The 18,963-nt window shown below is 44.7% G+C and overlaps 2 protein-coding genes and 1 pseudogene across 2 annotated transcripts; 2 read left to right on the forward strand and 1 right to left on the reverse strand.

Moving 5' to 3' along the window:
• Positions 1–304: 304 nt before the first annotated feature.
• LOC136529552 (uncharacterized) lies at positions 305–1,839 on the forward strand. Its single transcript, XM_066522630.1, has one exon. The coding sequence runs from the start codon at positions 371–373 to the stop codon at positions 1,529–1,531; it is 1,161 nt and encodes a 386-aa protein (XP_066378727.1). The 5' UTR covers positions 305–370; the 3' UTR covers positions 1,532–1,839.
• An 8,943-nt stretch (positions 1,840–10,782) lies between these two features.
• On the forward strand, positions 10,783–12,697 carry LOC136528874 (short-chain dehydrogenase TIC 32 B, chloroplastic-like; annotated as a pseudogene).
• Positions 12,698–14,610: 1,913 nt separating this feature from the next.
• Positions 14,611–17,418, reverse strand: LOC136525522 (BTB/POZ domain-containing protein At3g05675-like). The gene is made up of 4 exons (XM_066518481.1): positions 17,332–17,418; positions 16,538–16,706; positions 15,747–16,355; positions 14,611–15,280 (listed from the first exon to the last, which is right to left on the reverse strand). Exons 1-4 carry the CDS (start codon positions 17,416–17,418, stop codon positions 14,763–14,765), a joined length of 1,383 nt encoding a protein of 460 aa, XP_066374578.1. The 3' UTR covers positions 14,611–14,762.
• Between the last annotated feature and the right edge of the window lie 1,545 nt (positions 17,419–18,963).

An 18,963-nucleotide genomic window follows, 5' to 3' on the forward strand; every position in this document is an offset into this window, starting at 1 on the left:
ATGTAAAACTATAGTAGATAGCAGTTAGCACTCGTCTAAAGTGATCGATTTTTTAACAATAAAAGTGACATGCGATTAATACATAAATACCAAAATCACATCTGCACATGCGTCGTGACATAAGTTTATCTATATTAATTTATTTTTCTATTTATTCTGGTTAAAAAATTTCGAAGTTCTTTTTAGGAAAAATGTTGCCATGCGAGCCCAGATCTGAAGCCCACAGATTTTTGGGCCAAAGCCCATCCAAGACCTTGGTCCATCTCCCACTCCACTCTCCTGTGCAGGTGCAGCAGCCCTGCTTTCTCCGTCGACCCACCACTCAGTCAGATCCAGTGCTCCACCCACCTACCAGCTCCGGCCGCCGGCGATGGTCGTGTCCGTGTCCTTACCCTCCCCCGTCCCGATCCCGCCGGCGCTCCTCCACGCGGCCGCGGCGCTCGCGCTGGCCATCGCCGCCCACTTCCTCCACCTCCCGTCGCTCTTCCTCTACGCCCTCCACACCTACATCCACCCGGACGCCGTCCCTTCCAACACCCCGCGCGCCGTCCTCCGCCCGCCGGGCTCCAACGCCGGCCCCGCCCTGGGTTCCTCCAAGCGCGGCGCCGCCAAGGACGAGGACCCGTTCGACGCCACCTCCGCGCAGCTCTACCGCCTCCGCCTCTCCCACGCCACGCTCGCCACCCGCCCCCACTTCGCCGCCTACCACCTCGCGCTCCTCCTCCCGCTCGCGCTCCTGCCGCCCGCGCTGCTGCTCTCGGCCGCCACCGCGGCCTCCCCGCTCGCGCCGCTCGCCCCCGCGGCCTACCTCTTCGTCGCGCTCCTCCGCCACGTCGTCGTCCCGTCGCCGCGCCCCGCGCTGCTCGCCGCCGCGCTCGGCGCACTCCTCATTACCACCCTGCTCTCCTCCAGCCCCTTCGCCGGCGCGCTCGCGTCGCTCGCCGCGCTCCCGGCTGCGCGGTTCGCGCGCGCGTTCTGGCTCGGCACCGACCAGCCTCGCACCGGGCTCGCCGTGCTCTCGTCGTCTGCGCCGGCGCGCCTCCTCCTCCACCTTGCCGTGCTCGTCTCCTCTGTGGCCACGATCCTTCGATGCTGCGGGTTCGTGGATGGCGCGGAGCAGGAGGCGACGCTGCTCGCCGCCGCAGCTGGGCTGCAGCTGCTGGCGGCGCGGCCGGCCGTGCAGATGTACCTGAATGAGGCTGTGTTCTGCTGGTACCAGCGTCTGCACACGAGCCGCGCGCCGGACACCGAGTACGGTCGGGGCAAGGTCTTCTTGCACAACCACCACCTCTGCGCCGTGGCTACGCAGCTCGTTGCGCCGCCACTGCTCGTGCTGTCGCTGCTTGCATTGTGGCGGGTGCAAGGGAAGGACTTCTTTGAGGGCGTGGAGGGGTTGTACTGGCTTGTTGGATGGTCTGTTGCCATGAAGGAGGCGGCATTGCTTGCGGCCCGGTGGGTCGTGGCTGTGTGGTCGGTGGCGACGGTGATCACGCTCGTGAGCTACAAACGTGGATGGTTATTCGTCTTGTGATCGATCCTTTCTTCGTTTGTTTCCTGCCTGTGTGATTGGTTCATATGGAGACTGGAGTTGTGTACTTGTGTTTGATAGAGCGAGATCCCAACCTGGATCTCTGGAGTTTTGGTACCACGGCACAAGTTTTTTTGTGTGCACTGTTTTGGTGCAAGAGAAATGTTGGATCAAATTCTTTTGATTTCCTTGTGTCTGTTCTTACTGGAGAAGCAATTTGAGGTCAGATTTTTTCTCTCCCTTTGGGGTGGAGTAATGTAACAGAAAACTGACTGGCCAGTCACCCTGTTGTACCCTTTGATTGATGGATATCAATGAATCATATTCTTCCTTTTATCATCAGAATGCATATGTTGAAGACTATATCGTGTTACATATTTATCTACGTGATTTTGACTTCTCTTTCTAATTCGCCACTTCGATTTCAAGAAAGAAAAATGCTTTTGCTTTGCATGCTTCAATTTGGCATGTTGCGACTGCATCTTACTATGTATCTTGAATGAAACTGTCAACCATATTGAATCCTTTTAGCCAATATCATAAGTTAGTCTTATAAAGATTCTTTTTTTGAAACCAACACATTATTTGAAATGTCATAGTTTAGGACAGTTTGTCATGACTGCTGCACAGTTTTGTTCAAGTTTTTCAGTTACCTTGTTTTGCCCAAATATTCACCCTCGCACCTGTAAAACATTCATGTGAAAAATCAATCTTAACTGTCTACATATGTGCCATGTCCTTGAGATCTTATTATATGTAAATGTTTTAAATTTGGTATGAAAAATTTATGCTCATTCTGATCTTAAAGTTTTGGGATGTACCTCTCTTTGGATAGGAGTGCCTAGAAAACAGCTATTGACGTGCCTGAACCGTGACTAGGGGCTCATGTTGGGTTTCAACTCTAGCCTACCTCAACTTGCTTGGGACTAAAAGGCTTTGTTGTTGTTGTTGTCGTCATCGTCGTCTGATCTTAAAGTTTTGACCATTACCTAGACTCACATTCTAAAATGAAATGATTCATCACTTAATGCTATGCAGTGTCTTTTCTTAAGGGGGAAACAAAGAAGAGGAAACCAGAAACACTTGTGTTTGCATTGCACAAGTGGTACTTTACTGCCTTCCAGTCTCTCCTTCACATACTTTACAAGGTTGATTATGCTTTAACCACCTATTGTGTGCTTGCTGAGAGTCTAAGCCTTCATCATCATCTTGTGTCTTTCAGCTGAAAACCATTAAGCATAATCACTTGGCACAGTCACATATCATTAGGCTTAGTTTATGGTTTTGCAGGGTGCTGGATGTTGGACCACTATGTTGATCAAGGTCTTTGACTTGATCACTTACCTAGTTTCTATCAGTAAAGATTTGGGTTGATCTACATGTGGCTCTTCATGGCAAAAATGCCTTTCGGTCAGTGCACGCGCCCAACTCTCTTTTGCATTATTACACCGTTGCATGCTCTTGAACTTAGCCAAAAAGTTCAGGGAAGGGAATCAAAGTATTGTATTGTTATGCCTGAAAGGAACAAGTATGGGGCGCGTGTTCGATGGAGTAGACGAAGAATGGTCCAAGGTCCAAGCCAGTATGCACCAAGGAAGAATCTTGGGGGATGGAGACGAGCATATACTATTATTGTATATTGCTTCTGCTGGGTTTCAACTCTAGCCTACCCCAACTTGTTTGGGACTTAAAGGCTCTGTTGTTGTTGTTGTATGAGCAAAACTAGAGCTGCTCTGATTTGGAACACACTGTTTCTGCATACTGAGTGGAGTGTGGGGCAGGATTAAGATACAGTAATCGTCACCCAGATCATTTGCCATTGGTTTATGTGCGTGTTGGAAGAGCAGGTGACACCAGGAAAGGAAATCTGTTGGAATCCCTTATCCTTGGGGATTGCTGGTGCCATTCAAAGTACGCTTCTAGTCCACTACGTCTCTCCTGTTTCTTATGTTGCAATTAGTGTATTGTTAACTGTTATTTTCTGTGAGATGATCATATCAAGTAATAAGAGAAGTCAAGATAAGATGCCTGTATATAAGAAAATAACTGAAGGAAGCTGATGACAATGGTGAAGAAACTGGTACTGATTGATCAAAACCAATTCATCTAACATGAATTTCACCTTGATTTAGATACCCAATCACCCAGTTCGTTTTTGTTGTTGTATCTAGCATTATTACTGTAAAAAATTATATCTGGCAGGTATCCTACCTAGATTTGTATAATTTGTGTATTTGTATAATCTACATGAGAAGACTAATCATGATCAGCAGTACTATTATATAAAAAAAATGGCTATGTGCAAAAAATTATGTATTTCATCCTGCCGTCAAAATTTAGGATGAGCATGTGTATCTTTACACCCTACAGATATTTTTTGCCTACGCAACATGTTGAGTAGCAGAGTAGGTGCTCCGGTAGTCATACTGCTTTCTAAAACCTATAATAAATAAAGAAGTGAGGAAGGATTAATTGTTGGCTAAACAAGGAGCTAGGATTGAGCAATGACTGCAACAACCATTTGTAGCCAAATTGGGCATCACCTTCACAGCTGATGCAGCATCTATCACCATTTGCAATTGTTTATCACCTATGGCCTCATGCCAAATCTTAACACATTTTATTCTTTTTTCTTGGCTTTAGCATAGTAGCATGAGAACAAAAGGCAAAACAAGAGTCAAGCGTATTGCTGCTCAGAGGGGATCCGCCAAAGTGACACCTTACCAAACCTTTTTGATGCGATTGAGAAATTGGGTGGCTACTTCTACTGCTACTGACCAGAGAGATTATGACCTTTTGTTGTAAATAAACTCTAATAGCTTGAGCAGCATTTACAGTCTCATTGACCAGCCTAAAATACCTGTAAATGAACTGAGAATAAAATTGTTTGAAGTTTCAACCAGCTGGTAGCAAAGTTGCTGGTGCTCTAGTTAGCTTCAGAGAAGCTGAGAAAGAAAAGAAAAAAAAAAGCCAAATTGTTACAGACCTTATCCTATTACTATTCTGCACCAATAATGGGAATATTATTTGTCATAAAAACTGTCTCCTATTTGTGTAAGGAGATATTATCTTTTGCATCAAGAAGATATTCATGGGAGCCTCTTCCAGAAAACACGCCAATGAATCACAGGACAAGAGAAAATGGAGGATCACCCTGTACACTTCATTCCAAATCTCTCTTTTATCTAGAAGGTTTTTTTCCCCTGAAGTAAGTGCAGAATCAAATACCCGAATTTTTATGTACAGTATACAAGTTCATGATTTTTCACATGATGTTCCCTTTAAGTATCTTGTACCCTTCTACTGGTCATCAATATCTTGTACAACAATAAACATCACCTGGAAAATCAAGGGAGATTAAAGACAAAGCACATAAACAACACAACCAAATCATTGAACAACTAACTTTTTTTTGTTAGAGTTAAATGTACCGTAGGTCCATTAACTTTTGGGGGTATGTCATCTAAATCCATCAACTTTCAAACTATATTTTTGGGTCCATTAACTTTTGGTGGTGTGTCATCTAGGTACATCAACTTTCAAATTGTATTTTTGGGTCTATTAACTTTTGGTGGTGTGTCATCCAGGTCCATCAACTTTTAAATTGTTTTAACTGGTTCACCATAGGTCATACTCCTTCGTTTAGCGAATAGATCTGACATGGCACGCCAAATAAGCAGCAACCGTGGAGTAGGTGATGAGTCCATAGCTCCTTAAGATGTTCATGGAGACTTGTCTAGCAATAATTCAAATGTAGCAGTTGGTAATTCATTAATATCCTCTGGTCTTAAATTTAGGACTATTATTTTTAAAGATAAATATATTGTAAACATGAAAAAATTTATAACTGCTGGACTATCATAAAGATATTTTATAGAGGTGCCTTATTATTGCGTGGAAAGAAGGAGAAAATGAAGCCAACAAAATACATCAGTACTAATTCTAAAAAGGTGGAGATCATCAATAGAATTTTTCCAACGTGATTAGCATCCTTGCCGTAGTATTTTATTATTTCCATACATTAGTTTGCTATCCAGTTGTGATACACGATCTTTTATCTAGCATCTAGCTTTTAGTGCTTGCGTGCACCAGTGTACGTGAATCAAATTGGTGGTTGCGTTTGGACGTGCCTTACATGTTAGCCGAATCAGGGACTCAGGGTCAATCGGTCCTAGTTGGGCCGGTGGAGTCCGAGTTTTGTTTGGGTCACGTGGCCTGCGTGCCTATTCCTGTGGCCTTCGGCCTTGTACCGAGTAGATTAGACTGGATTTTATTGTGGAGTTTATTCCCTGTCGAGCCGCCGCTTGAGAAACCCTAAATGGTGATCCCATCAGGTTCTTCGTATTGAAGATTATCTTCAGATGGTGATCACGTCATGTACTCCACGGTGGCTGCTTTTCTGGCGTGCCATGTCAGATCAATTCGCTAAACGAAAAGGTATGGACCTACGACGATCCAGTTAAAAAGTTTAAAGACCCAAAAATACAATTTAAAAGTTGATGAACCTGGATGACACACCATCAAAAGTTAATAGACCCAAAAATACAGTTTAAAAGTTGATGGACCCGGATGACACACCACCAAAAGTTAATGGACCAAAAAATATAGTTTAAAAATTAATAGACCTGAATGACACCATCTAAAGTTAATGGACCTACGATGCATTTAACTTTTTTTTTTGTTACTACTGCAACCACGCACCCTCTCTTATATATATAAAAATATATCAAAAAAAAAGGAAAGAAACCACGCACACACTCTTATATATATAAATATATATAAAAAGAAAGAAAGAAAGAAACCACGCACACTCACACAAACAACACCAAGAAAATCTCCGCGCAGATCCAAAGCCCCCACCATAACTACTATTCTTGAGGTGCAGTCTCCATCAGCTTCTTCTTTTTTTCGCCATCTTTTTCATGGCCGTTTGAATTTGTTTTTCGCAAATGTGACCTGCTCCTCTTTGCTCCCAGTCTTGGAGGTCGCTGCTTGCTCCCCACCCACCACCACTGGGCTCTTTCAAATTTTAAATTCGATTAGTTGGAAAGCCCAACTGAAATGAAGCCCACCGGCCACGATTATCTAAGAACATCTCTTTCAGTTCGGCAGGACCTTGTCAGTTTTCCATCCTCTAAATTATTTTCAAATGATAGCAATCCTTTTAGGTCAACAGAATTTTATTTTTTTCAGGTTTGGTCTTTAAGTTAGCATATTAATAAGAGAGAAAATTGAGAAGTACAACAGGGAAAGCGTCTCTTCTAATTAAACAGTGAGCATTGAGCAAAATATAGTCACATAGCAATTAGCCATTAATTGGGCTTTGCTAAGTCTCACTTCTTGTTTCTTCAGTTAGCTAGTTAATTAGAGCCAACTCACTTACTAATATAAAGGTCTCAGAAGTCAGAAGACATCTTGTTTTTCAGAACACGCAGAAGTGCTGCACATAGAAGAAATTCTGGCTTGAACATACTCAAAGAAAATGAATCAGTTCACAAATACTACAAGATGTAGCCAATGGTACCAAGAGCACATCCAAACTTGAGTAACAAAATACACGGTATATAGAAAGAACATTATTGCCAATTTTAAAGGTAGAAGTTCATCCATGAGAGGCGGAAAAATGCATGTCGTCGACTCAAGATTATGGCATGCCTACATCAATAGGCCCTTTAGGTCGTCACTTTGCTGCAATTGTGCTAAGAACCAGAGCCTGCATATTCCCTAAACACAACCGACTGATAAAGTTTTTGGTTTGCATTTATCAAACACAACATAATTTCTTGTGAATTGAGATGGGCCAATAGAGTGTGAATGAAAGCCTCACTTTCGACAAGTTGAAATTACGATTTTGCCCCCACGATTAAACAAAGTCATCTATATTCATTATGTTGGAATGTGATTTTAGACCAACATATTAATTTGGCACGTTATGTTATTAGGTTCACTAAATTAATAGTGTCTGTTAATTAGATAACCATTTATCACGATCGGTGGTAACCTTAGTCCATTAGGTGGATGGTGCACCCCCTTCTATGGACCGGTCTATTAGAGTGCAGAGGATAGATCAGAGAAAGTCGTGTACCACACATAGAAGATTGGATGACTTTTCGAACACACGTGTTCATATTTTCTGCTAATTATTCTTTCTATATCTGTAGAAAAAAAAAGAATCCTTGTAATGACTTCTCGTCTATCTATGTATAGATATCTACGGTCATAGCATGGTGAGCGTGTTTGTAGACGTACATGTAGCAATGGATCTAAAAATTTATTGAAGAGGGAGACTATCTTCAACCTCTAACCCCCTTCCTCCCACCGCTCTCCCATCCCACCACCACTAGATCCGTCCCTTGCATATGCACAGAAGATCGATAAAGCGTCTGTATTCCGAAAATGACAATAAAACGGGTCTAATCATATCATTAATAAATCGGTCTTCCTAGCGCCCGGACGTCCGGCGCACGAGACGCGTCCGAACGCCGGGCCCTTTGCACCGCGCCCTCCCAAACGCGGGAATAGAGCGCGAACGGAACGCCACTCCCTTCTCCCCCCCCCCCCCCCCCCCGCGTGGGAATAGAACAGAACGCCGCTCCTCGCTTTCCAAAACCGCCCGCCCCGCCGCGGGAATAGAACGGAACCTGTTCCCCGACGCGCCCCCTATCCCAAGAGCACGAAAATACTTCAAGTGCAACATCGCAAACATATGGAGAAACTATGTAGTGCAACATCGGAATATGAATACTGCAACATCGTAAAAATATGTACTGTAACATCGAAAAACATGTACTGCAACATCGAAAAACATGTGCTGCAACATCACAAAAACATGTACTGCAACATCGGAAAAACAAGTAATGCAACATCGAAAAATATGTACTGCAACATCGAAAAAATGTGCTGCAACATTCGAAAATTATGTACTGCAACATCGAAAATTATGTGCTGCAACATCGAAAAAATATGTATTGCAACATCGCAAAAATCAACCATGAAATATGAAAAATGGGACCATTCAGAAAAACATTTGTTGCAATAACCCAAAAATCACATTGCAACATTCAAAAATCATCTCTTCCAACCCGAAGATCCAGACGACCGACTTACCTCGTCGGAGCCGCCGCCGCCGTCCTCGTCTCCAGTGGGGGTCGCGGAGGGAGGGAGGGGCGACAGCGACCTGGCGCGCGGGCGCGACAGCGGAGTAGGTGCGGAGGAGCGGGCGAGCAGAGCGAGCGAGTGAACGCGAGGGTCACGAGACGGGATGGGATACGGATAAGGTGCCGGGGGCGTGTGGCGCTCGGTTGAGTCGTGCGGGTCTGTCCTGACGGGACGGACGCCCGCACAATATCATTACCGTTAATAAATAGATAGTGCGAAATTAGTACGTATTGCTGGAGAACAGGCAGTAGTGGGGGCGGGCCATCGAGCGCGCGCGGCACGATCACGATCAGTTCGTGGTGGATGAATGCATGATGACCCGCGCTAGTCGCGCACACGGTCGATGATGATGATGTCGATGACCAAAAATAATCCTATATGCAAAGACGTGACATGCCGGGGATGGATGCATGGATCGGATCATTGATCAGCCGGTCGTCGTCTTAATTGGCATCGCATCGACGACGACGATGACGACCCTTGTGGACATTGGCTCTGGATGCAACATATGCTGACCGGTCGGACGATGGCTCTGGATGCAACATCCAATTTTTTTTTAGATAATGAAGATGCAACATCCAATGCAAATTGCATTGCTAGCTAGCTCTCGCATTTGTCTCGCGTGCGTATAAAACCACAGGTATCTCGACTGATGGCTGATTACAGCATCCAGATTTTGTCACTGTATATACACATGGAACCAAGAAGACGACACGATGATCGAGCTTGGCTCGTTCGCTTGCGTTCCTTGCGCGGTGGAATTATTTGTGTACACGGTAAATTTGTATTTCTCTAGATTTATTTATTTTATTTATAGACATAGAGTTTGCCAATCTATAACGACTTTGGACCTATTCACTACGGCTGCAGTCTTTTAATTAGTTCATGTAATTACTTGACACAGCATAAGAACAGGTCCTTTGTCAATCTCAATGTGCCAGCTCATTCTCATATACCAAATGTTTATAAAGATAGTGCTTGCATGGGTTTGTATCTAAGATAAATACGTATAGGTGTATTAAGCGTTTTTTTCATGTTTCAACTTATTTTATAATTTTATAGTATATAAGAAAAAGGAGAAGAAAAGACATGATTTTTTCACTCCGTCTTTGAAAGCTACCTTTCAATCCAAAAATGGATGAGGAAGGAGACGAAAAAGGAAACTAGAAGAAGAGATATATTTTTTTTGAATGAACGAACCGCATATACAAGGTTGCGCCAGTTTGTATTGACCGATCATAGAATAAAACTGGAATTAGCTTGGCCTAGATTTGACAGGCTGTCCCCACAACCCACCGAAACCCCTTTGTCCCTAGTGCCACTGGCATGCCGTATGTAATGAAGAGAGCAAATACACATCTGCTACCTCTCTATCCACAAATAAATACAATTATAAGATTTATACAAGTCAAGCTAATTTATATTTTAACTAAATTTATAATAAATAGTATTAATATTTATGTCTTCAACTAAATCTACTATGAAAATATATTTTATAATTAATTTAATAATATAATAAATGTTAGTGTTTTTTATAACTTTGGTCAAATTTTAGATCACTTGATTTCTCAAAAAGTAACAATTGCATCTTTTTGGGACGAAGGAAATATCTATTGATCTATCTGTCTATCTATTTATCTAAAAGATGAAACAACACACATTGCATGGTATCTATATCTATATCTATAACAACACATATCCGCACACAAAGGTGTATTTTCTCTCTAATTCATTCTATCGCCTCTATATCTATATCTACGAGAATTTTGTGTCTGTTACTCTCTCCTGGGTCTATGTCTCTCCACTCTCCTGTGCATAAAAGTTCTATTCCCCCAGTTCTAAATTATAAGTTGCTTTAAATTTTTTTATTCATCCATTTTGCTTTAAATTATAAGTTGCTTTGACTGACACGCCCGCGCAGCCATGACCATGATACGATGCCACTAACCCAAAGCTCCGTCCTGTATTATTGTTCCCCGTACGCTCGCTGGCGAGGAAGAAAGCAAGCGCCACCGCCACCGCCACTCCACTCCACTCCCGCTCTATCTATTTATACCCCCCGTGCGTCTCCTTCCTCTAGCGTCCTCCAGCCCACCTTCACTAGCATAGGCGGCATAGCTATCTATCTATCCTACAGCGGCTGCATGCTACAGTACTAGTCTACTCTACTCACAGAGCGCGACATCGTCGTCGTCATCAGCAGCGGCAGAGCCGCTAGCACCGATCGATCATGCAGACCTCGCTGCGGTACCTGGCCGGCACGGCGGGGCCGAGCGGATTCGGCTCGCGGACGACCGCCGAGGAGGCCACGGCGGCCGGCGACCTCGGCCACATCACCGCCATCATCACGGGAGCGACGTCGGGGATCGGCGCGGAGACGGCGCGCGTGCTGGCGCGGAGACGGCGCGCGTGCTGGCGCGGCGCGGCGCGCGACTGGTGCTGCCGGCGCGGAGCCTCAAGGCCGCCGAGGAGGCCCGCGCGCGGGTCCGTGCCGAGTGCCCCGGCGCCGATGTCGCCGTGCTGCCGCTCGACCTCAGCTCGCTCGCCTCCGTTCGCCGCTTCGTCAAGCGGTTCCTCGACCTCGGCCTCCCGCTCAACCTCCTCGTGTACGTATACCATATATACCATGCTGCTGCTGCTGCATCCATCAGTCCTCCTCCTCCATGGTCGGCTGCTAACATATATATGTAATCCATGTGTGCGTGCAGCAACAACGCCGGCAAGTACGCCGACCGCTTCGCCGTGTCGGAGGACGGCGTGGAGATGACCTTCGCCACCAACTACCTAGGCCACTTCCTGCTCACCCGCCTGCTGCTGGACAAGATGGCGGAGACGGCGCGGGACACCGGCGTGGAGGGCCGCATCGTCAACGTATCCTCCACCATCCACAGCTGGTTCCCCGGCGACGACGACGCCCTCGGCTACCTCGACCGCGTCACCCGCAGGAAGATGTGCGTACCGTACCGTACCGTGCCGTGCTCTGTTCCCCCCGTCATCTGAAGCTAGCTAGCTGTATATTCGATCATCAGCTCTGAGCCTCTGACTCACCGACCTCACCAATGCAACAGACCGTATGATCCGACGAGGGCCTACGCGCTGTCCAAGCTCGCCAACGTCCTGCACACCAGAGCGCTCGCTGACCGCCTCAGGGAGATGGGCGCCAACGTCACGGCCAACTGCGTCCACCCCGGCATCGTCAGGACCAGCCTCATCCGCGACCGCGACGGCCTCGTCACCAGTACGCTGCCTTCTCTTCACCTTTTTTTTCCCTGAGCAGAGCAGGTGCTGCTTGCTTCGATTGACGAAAGATGATCTCATGTCATGCATGCATGCTTACTGCAGACACAGTCTTCTTCCTGGCGTCCAAGCTCCTCAAGACGATTCCTCAGGTCAGTAGTCACCACTCATCTGATGATCATTCCTCTGCCCCTGTTATATATGCTGCTCTGTTCTGTTCCATTTGTCTGTCCTAGCTCTGAATGAAAGTCTGGTTCTTCATTCAGGCGGCCGCGACGACATGCTATGTGGCGGTGCACCCGGCAGTGGCCGGAGTGTCAGGGAAGTACTTCGCCGACTGCAACGAGACCTCGCCGTCCAGGCTGGGCGCCAGCAGCGAGGAGGCCTCCAGGCTCTGGACCTTCTCTGAGAGCATAACGGCAGAGAAGGTTCAGAAGAGGAACCATGTTGTCAGCACTGGATTATTCCGGCTCCAAGCTCAGAGCTCTAACGCAGACCGCGCCATGGCCCTCGCGGCGTAGGAGCCTCGAGATCTGCAAGTTTTGATCGCCGCCGATGTGCCCCTGATGAGATCACACATCCTGAAACATGGAGAAGTAGTATTAGTATCAGTCTTGGAAACCAGAGGAGATAGCAGTAAGCTAGTGATATATACAGAACAAAACAGAAGAAAAGCCATAGTAGTGTATGCCTTACATAAATATACTCCAGTGTAGCTTTATGCCTGCCTGTAAATATATAGCCATATGTATATACAAGTATATGCTAGTGTAATTGGTATCGTCGTCTGCAGCTGCAACAGTTCAAGCATGGGTTTTTTTTCCTCCATTTAAGCTTTTGGTTTGAACTGTTCAAGACAAAGATGCACCTCAGCACAGTTTTTCCTTCCGTCCATGTGTTGCACTTGCACTAGATTAGGTTACACTAGATCAATGTTTTCAACTCCACTAACCAGGGACAATGATTTCATCCATGGCACTAGATACTCTCCCTTTGGCCCCTTTGCAGTAGTGGGCTTCACTGTTTGCACGTCATCTCTAATCATGCCTGGCATTAGCATCATATAGATAGCTTGTTTGTAGCTGAAGAAAAAGGGACCATGGATTTGGTTCTCAACCACAACAGGAGCAGTTTGCTGAATTTTCTATCACGCTATGCACGGCGGCAGCACGCCAGCACGGGTGAAGAAAGGCAGCAGCAGCAAAGGAAGGAGGAAAGAAGGTTAAACATGCATGCTTGCAACTCAAGCTCCACTATAGGCTACTGCCAATTTGGCAATAGTTGACTAGGAGGGGCTCATGGCACTATTCCTAAGGCGATTACTGTTCAGTTGTCAGAAAAGTGAGACCGTAAAGAACAGTAGAACACACATGATCTATTAGGTAGAGGATTATAAAATGATGGGCTGGGAAGACTCATTGTACCTCTAACTAGTTGTTAAACACCCCCTCTTTATGTTCCACTAAGAGGAAAGCCTCTTTCTAGGTAACCCTAACACATCAGGAGATAGAAGAATTAAGCGAGACACTTGCAAGCAAGCAATCATCCCTTGATTCCTTGCATCATAAAAAAAAAAGTCACTTTCTACCAATAAGTACACAACTAAACCTACTAGATGTACTTAAAATCAAGTGATTGGCATGATTTAGGATATCATTAGTAGGAGATTGGGCTCATGATGGCTGCAAAACTGTTGATGATTAGCTGAAAGGCACAGAAGATTCCTGTGCCATAACGGGACAACTTAATAATGCACAGCCTTTCACAGAAGTGCCAAATCCCAAATGGTTCGGTTTGAAATGGCTAATGATGTATGAATGAATAAATAGATCAGTAGCTCTAGCTGGATTAGGATGGACCATAATTTAGTGCCACTATTTGAAATCAAGCAGTTTAATGAAGACAATGATCTCTATCAACTAAAATTCACAACCTATCTGATGGACCACTTTGTTAACCTGTGCAATAGCTCTAAAGAATGACCTCCCTCGTGCTTGGCACGGCACGGCACCCATATGACAAATTTTGGTTTCTTGCAAGGCGTTATCTGCATCAAAAGAATACATCTTAAAGGGACCGTATTTATTTTCCATTTGAGTAGCAGGGCAAAAGAGTCTAAAACTCCACCAAGAGTAGACTACCATCAAGGCATCACAATCGTTTCATTTTTCTGTTGATTCTACCAGTGTCTGTAACATTATGTTAACCAATCTTCTCAAAAGGAAATTAACTGTGGATTAAATTCTTAATGCACATCTATTTTCTAGATGTAACAAGATTAGGCTATTTTCCTTACTGAACATAAGCTCACAGTTAGTCTACAGCACCTGGTTAGTACTTAACGAAGTCCTCCAGGTTCCATGCTTAAGCAGTTCCAGTAAGAACAGGAGTAAAAAATCTGATTGGAACTGGGAGCTGCACACATGCACCTTCATAAGTTCAGAACCTCTTAACCCAGGTAACGAGGTAAGATGGTGGGAAAAAGATAAACAGTGGTTGCTCCCTGAACTTTACTCTAAAGTATCTCGGTCTGTCCCAAAATAAGTGACCTTTTAGCAATGAATCTGGACAAACATCATTTATTTTGGGATGGGGGAGTAAGTACAAGTAATAGATGAAAGTCGGTTCATATTTTTGAAGGTTTTTTTTTTTTTTTTTTTTTTTTTTGCGAATGTATTTTTGAAGAAAACTGAACACTGCAATAAAACTAAAGTTTATAAAACATGAGCAGTTGCTTTACAACATACAACAATGGGAACATAGTTGGCATATACTTGGTACCAACCGGCTAGTTTAGCTGATCAGAGGCTACAACAAAAAGATCAAATTAACAGTAGCCTTACAAGCTAACTGTGGGGTTGCTAGATCCATTTAGTCCTCCCACAAGCCTTCTCTTTGCTGTTTTAGTGCGATAACACCACCCCTCAAATGCCTCGGTGAGATCAGGATACCTGAACTGCTCTGCGTTCTTCATCCACTCTGACAGGATATCAGCCTGATCATCCGATGGTAATGCTAACACCATCGAGACTATTGCACTCTCAATATTTTGACACATGTCTGAATCCATCTGCAGAGATGTTTCATCCTTGCTATTTTCATCTAGCAAACGTTTTGTCATTTGAATATAAGGAAGCCATGTCTTCAGGAGATGAACTCTAGATGATGCTGGGATAACCACTGTGCCATAGCCAACAGCATCCAGGGCCTTCCCAGTCACTTTGATAAGCTTTGCCTTGACAGCCCACAAGCCTGAGCTATACTTCTTGTCCTGAATCACTGAAAGAATATGGTCCGAGATTTCTGACCAACCAGAAACAAAGGCGTGCATCATCTCAATCTTGGCCAACAGATTAGCTACCCAGTTGTAAGACATAATCTGTTGCTGATCTCTCTCTCTTGCTGCAGCAGAGTTGGCATTTGGTCGGCTGTCCAGTCTTTACTGCTGTAGCAGTATGGCAATAGGCCACCTTTAGTACATTAGTTGGTAGCTATTACATCAGCCATGTCTAGGTAGTGGGTTGATCTAAGCTTTGTAGTGCTAATACTAGGAGTAGTTGGTGTACCTTAGGAGTAGATAGTTGATGTACTCACCACCAACTATGTACCTCGTAGAGGTACTAGCACTTATATATATATCACACCTAAGGCAATGCAAAAGAGCAGTTCAGTTTGCCATATCTAGAAGCAGAGCTTTCGGTCAGTGCTAGGCTTGTGCTGTGTGTGTGAGCTGTTCTCAATATCTTCTTTTACCTCTAGCCATAGTGAGTGAGTGTGCTGGTAAGCATACTGCTTACCCATGCAGGGCAGCCGAGGGACTAACACCAGTCAATGTCAGCTAAGCTACTCAGAATCCCTCTCTCTGCTAGATCAGGTGATTGATCAAACTCAGTTGCCAACAGATCAAATCCAGTCCTAAGTCTGGATAACAGTTTTGTTGTACCTTCCTGCACCACAGATCTGACATCTTCATCCATCGTAACCAAAGCAGTTTCATCATCTTCATGGATCATAAAGTCAATTTGCTCCTGAGCAGAAGTCTTGGGGTCATCCAAGAAAGGAGGGAATGGTGTTTCCATGCACGTAGCAAATCGTATGGCAGAGATGAAAACATTCTTAACAGCGTCTGCACTGGGAGCATGCAGCCGAGCTAATAAAGACACTGCATCTGAACCAAGGCTCCGAGCTACTTCTAAAATCCTCTCCTCCTCATTTTCATCCCGTGAGGCAGCTTCAATGTATGCAATACATCCTTTGGTAACCAACTCGCATCCAAGCAAATTTGATGCTCGAAGAACACCAAGAGCTGATTTAACAGAATCAAACGAATCTACAACTGATTCTCCAGGAAGATACATTAACTTCAACATCTTGACATAATGGTCATACTTCGCTCTTGGGCACTCAATTTCAATGCAACTATTAGAACGGATATGAAGGGCGGGCCTGGTGCAAGCGGTAGAGTCTTACCGCCTGTGACCGAAAGGTCCCGGGTTCGAGTCGCGGTCTCCTCGCATTGCACAGGCGAGGATAAGGCTTGCCACTAACACCCTTCCCCAGACCCCGCACAGAGCGGGAGCTCTCTGCACTGGGTACGCCCCTTTTTTTTATTAGAACCGATATCATTTTGACCAAGCCGGTCTGTAAAATACTTGCTGTTTTGAGAAAGAACAGATGAGTGGCAGGAAAACCATTCTGGCTGCTCATCAATCAGTTTAAAGCAAACACGGACATCACTTGTAGTATGGTCATCAAAGTTATACTCCTCAACTAGTTTGACTGGCTCCACATTTCAGTTGAGATCACAGGTATCCTTTCTCCATGTTTGTTCACAGCAAAAGTCCATGAAAGTGCAGAAAAAGCAAAGAATTAACTGTGTGAGAAAAAAAGAAAGTGCTGGTTATAAAGCCTATAGCACCACCAACACAAAAAACATATTTGGATTTTTGTGAACATTCTGTCATTATGTGACGCAATAGCAAAACTTAAATATGAGTTAAGTGCCAACATTCAGTGAAATGTGGCAACTGCTTTTACAGTAATTTTGGCTACAATAATCCATTTTGGGTATGGACAATAATACAGCATGGAAACTTCTAGTCTTATAAACTTTGAACCATATGATTTTACAAGTATATTTAATGCATATCACAATGTGGGGGGTTTCTGTCTTGCTTCTATTGAAAAGATAGTCCATTTCCTTATATTTCAACAGAACCTCAGTAAATGCCTAATTTCTACCTCTCTACTAATGGATTTCATTAAAAGAAGCTAGGGTATTAAACACTTGAGTCGAGACATGAACTAGTTACATACTAGTCAGTAGTAAACTATCTCGGCTGTCTTTGCTATTTTAGCACTAAAACAGCATGCTACAATCTATGACAGGTCCTCTGCTGTTTCTTCACCTCCTGCACGCCAGCTACCTCTACTGTGAAGGGCTCCCACGACTCAACTTTGGCTGTCCCTCTCCCAGGTTCAGCAGCACACCCCATGACCTCCTGGAGCACTGATATACCTGTAAGGTTCCGTGAGGTGCCACGGTGCTCGAGGCAGCCACCGACCCCGGCAGCTGCGATGACGGAGGCGGCGGCTGAAGAAGACCTCCACCTTCGAGTAAGAGCGGAGATTTGCCGGTTGGGTCGGAGCTGCGGAGATCGAGTCGGAAGCGAGCGGCGGCAGCCGGGGTGCTATGGACGTCGGGTCGGAAAGGAGTTGGGGCGCCGGCGATTTTGCCGTATTATTGGTTTATAGGTGGGACGGTGGGGGCTGGTGGACTTGGGGCGGCGGAGAGATTGGAGCCCGGCGGACGAGCGCAGGGAGGGAGGGAGGGCTCTGAGCGTCGTTTTTTCTGTCGTCCCCTAGTCCCCGACGGAAGAGGGGAACGGGGAAGGGATAACCGATAGGCAGGGCCCACTTGTCAGCAACACATCCCACATCCAATGAATAAAATAAAGAGTAAAGTGCATTTTTCAACCTTGCAGGAGAGTTTAGTTTTCAACCCAACTATGAAACTGGATATTGGACACCCTCCAATTGTTGGAACTGGACAAATTTAGTCCTTTACCTAGCTTCAAAGGTGGTTTTTAATTTTCAAAAATAATAATAACTTGTTTTAATATCTAAAAATTAATAACTTATGTATTTTAAATAAAAGAATAAGAAAACAATAACATTTTTCCCAAAAATATTATCTAACCGTTGGTAATATATTTAAAAATATTTGGAACTTATTTAATTTTGTTCCTATTGTTTTATTGCTTGTGGACTGGTTTATTAAAAACATGAACAAATAAGATTCAAATGACTCCAAATAGATCACCAATGAATAAATATTTTTTTAGGGAAGAAATGGTATTAGTTTCACATTTCTTATTTAAAATAAATAAGTTATGCATTTTTAGATATTAAAACAAGTTTTTATTATTTTTTAAATAGAAAACCACCTTCAAAACTAGCTAGAGAACCAAATTTGTCTGAATTCGATAATTGGAGGGTGTCCGGTATTTGGTTTCATAGTTGAGAGTTGAAAATTAAACTTTAGTGCAAGTTGAAGGTTGAAAAAGGCAATTTTCCCTAAAATAAAACTCTTTGTAATAAAATGGAAAAATGCCTAGTCGTAACCCAGAGGCTTGGTTGAACTGTTAAAGGCACACGTGTGCGCACAGGATCTGAAAATCTTCTTTGACATTAAATGTGAAGCCATGTTTTCAGGACGTTCGATTAATCGCGACTAATCGTCCTGGACGGTATTAGCAACTCGACCAGGGCCTCCGAATAGGCCAGACCGTCCAGGAAACTAGTCGTCCGATTAATCATCGTCCAGCCGCGATTAATCACCCGTCCAGGCTGTGCTAGTCGTCCAGCCCGTCCAGCCTGAGAGTAGGCTGTATCTGAGAGCTGGGCCTATTTTATATTTTGGCCCAAGCCCATTAGGGTTTCCCTTTCCTACCCCCTCACTCCCTCAGCCTCTCACTCACACGGCAGACACACTCACTCTTCAGTCTTCTAGTCTCTCACATCTCCCAGTCCAGCAGCAG

This window comes from Miscanthus floridulus, chromosome 19 (genome assembly GCF_019320115.1).
Source record: "Miscanthus floridulus cultivar M001 chromosome 19, ASM1932011v1, whole genome shotgun sequence".
Classification (NCBI taxonomy): Eukaryota; Viridiplantae; Streptophyta; class Magnoliopsida; order Poales; family Poaceae; genus Miscanthus; species Miscanthus floridulus.

Coding starts and splice junctions, on each gene's coding strand:
- LOC136525522 (XM_066518481.1), bottom strand. CDS start 17,418: ATGGGGTGTGCTGCTGAACCTGGGAGAGGGACAGCCAAAGTTGAGTCG. Junction 16,707..17,331: donor AGGTAGCTGGCGTGCAGGAG/GTGAAGAAACAG, acceptor TGAAATGTGGAG/CCAGTCAAACTAGTTGAGGA. Junction 15,281..15,746: donor CTTAGCTGACATTGACTGGT/GTTAGTCCCTCG, acceptor ACAACTGGGTAG/CTAATCTGTTGGCCAAGATT.
- LOC136529552 (XM_066522630.1), top strand. CDS start 371: ATGGTCGTGTCCGTGTCCTTACCCTCCCCCGTCCCGATCCCGCCGGCG.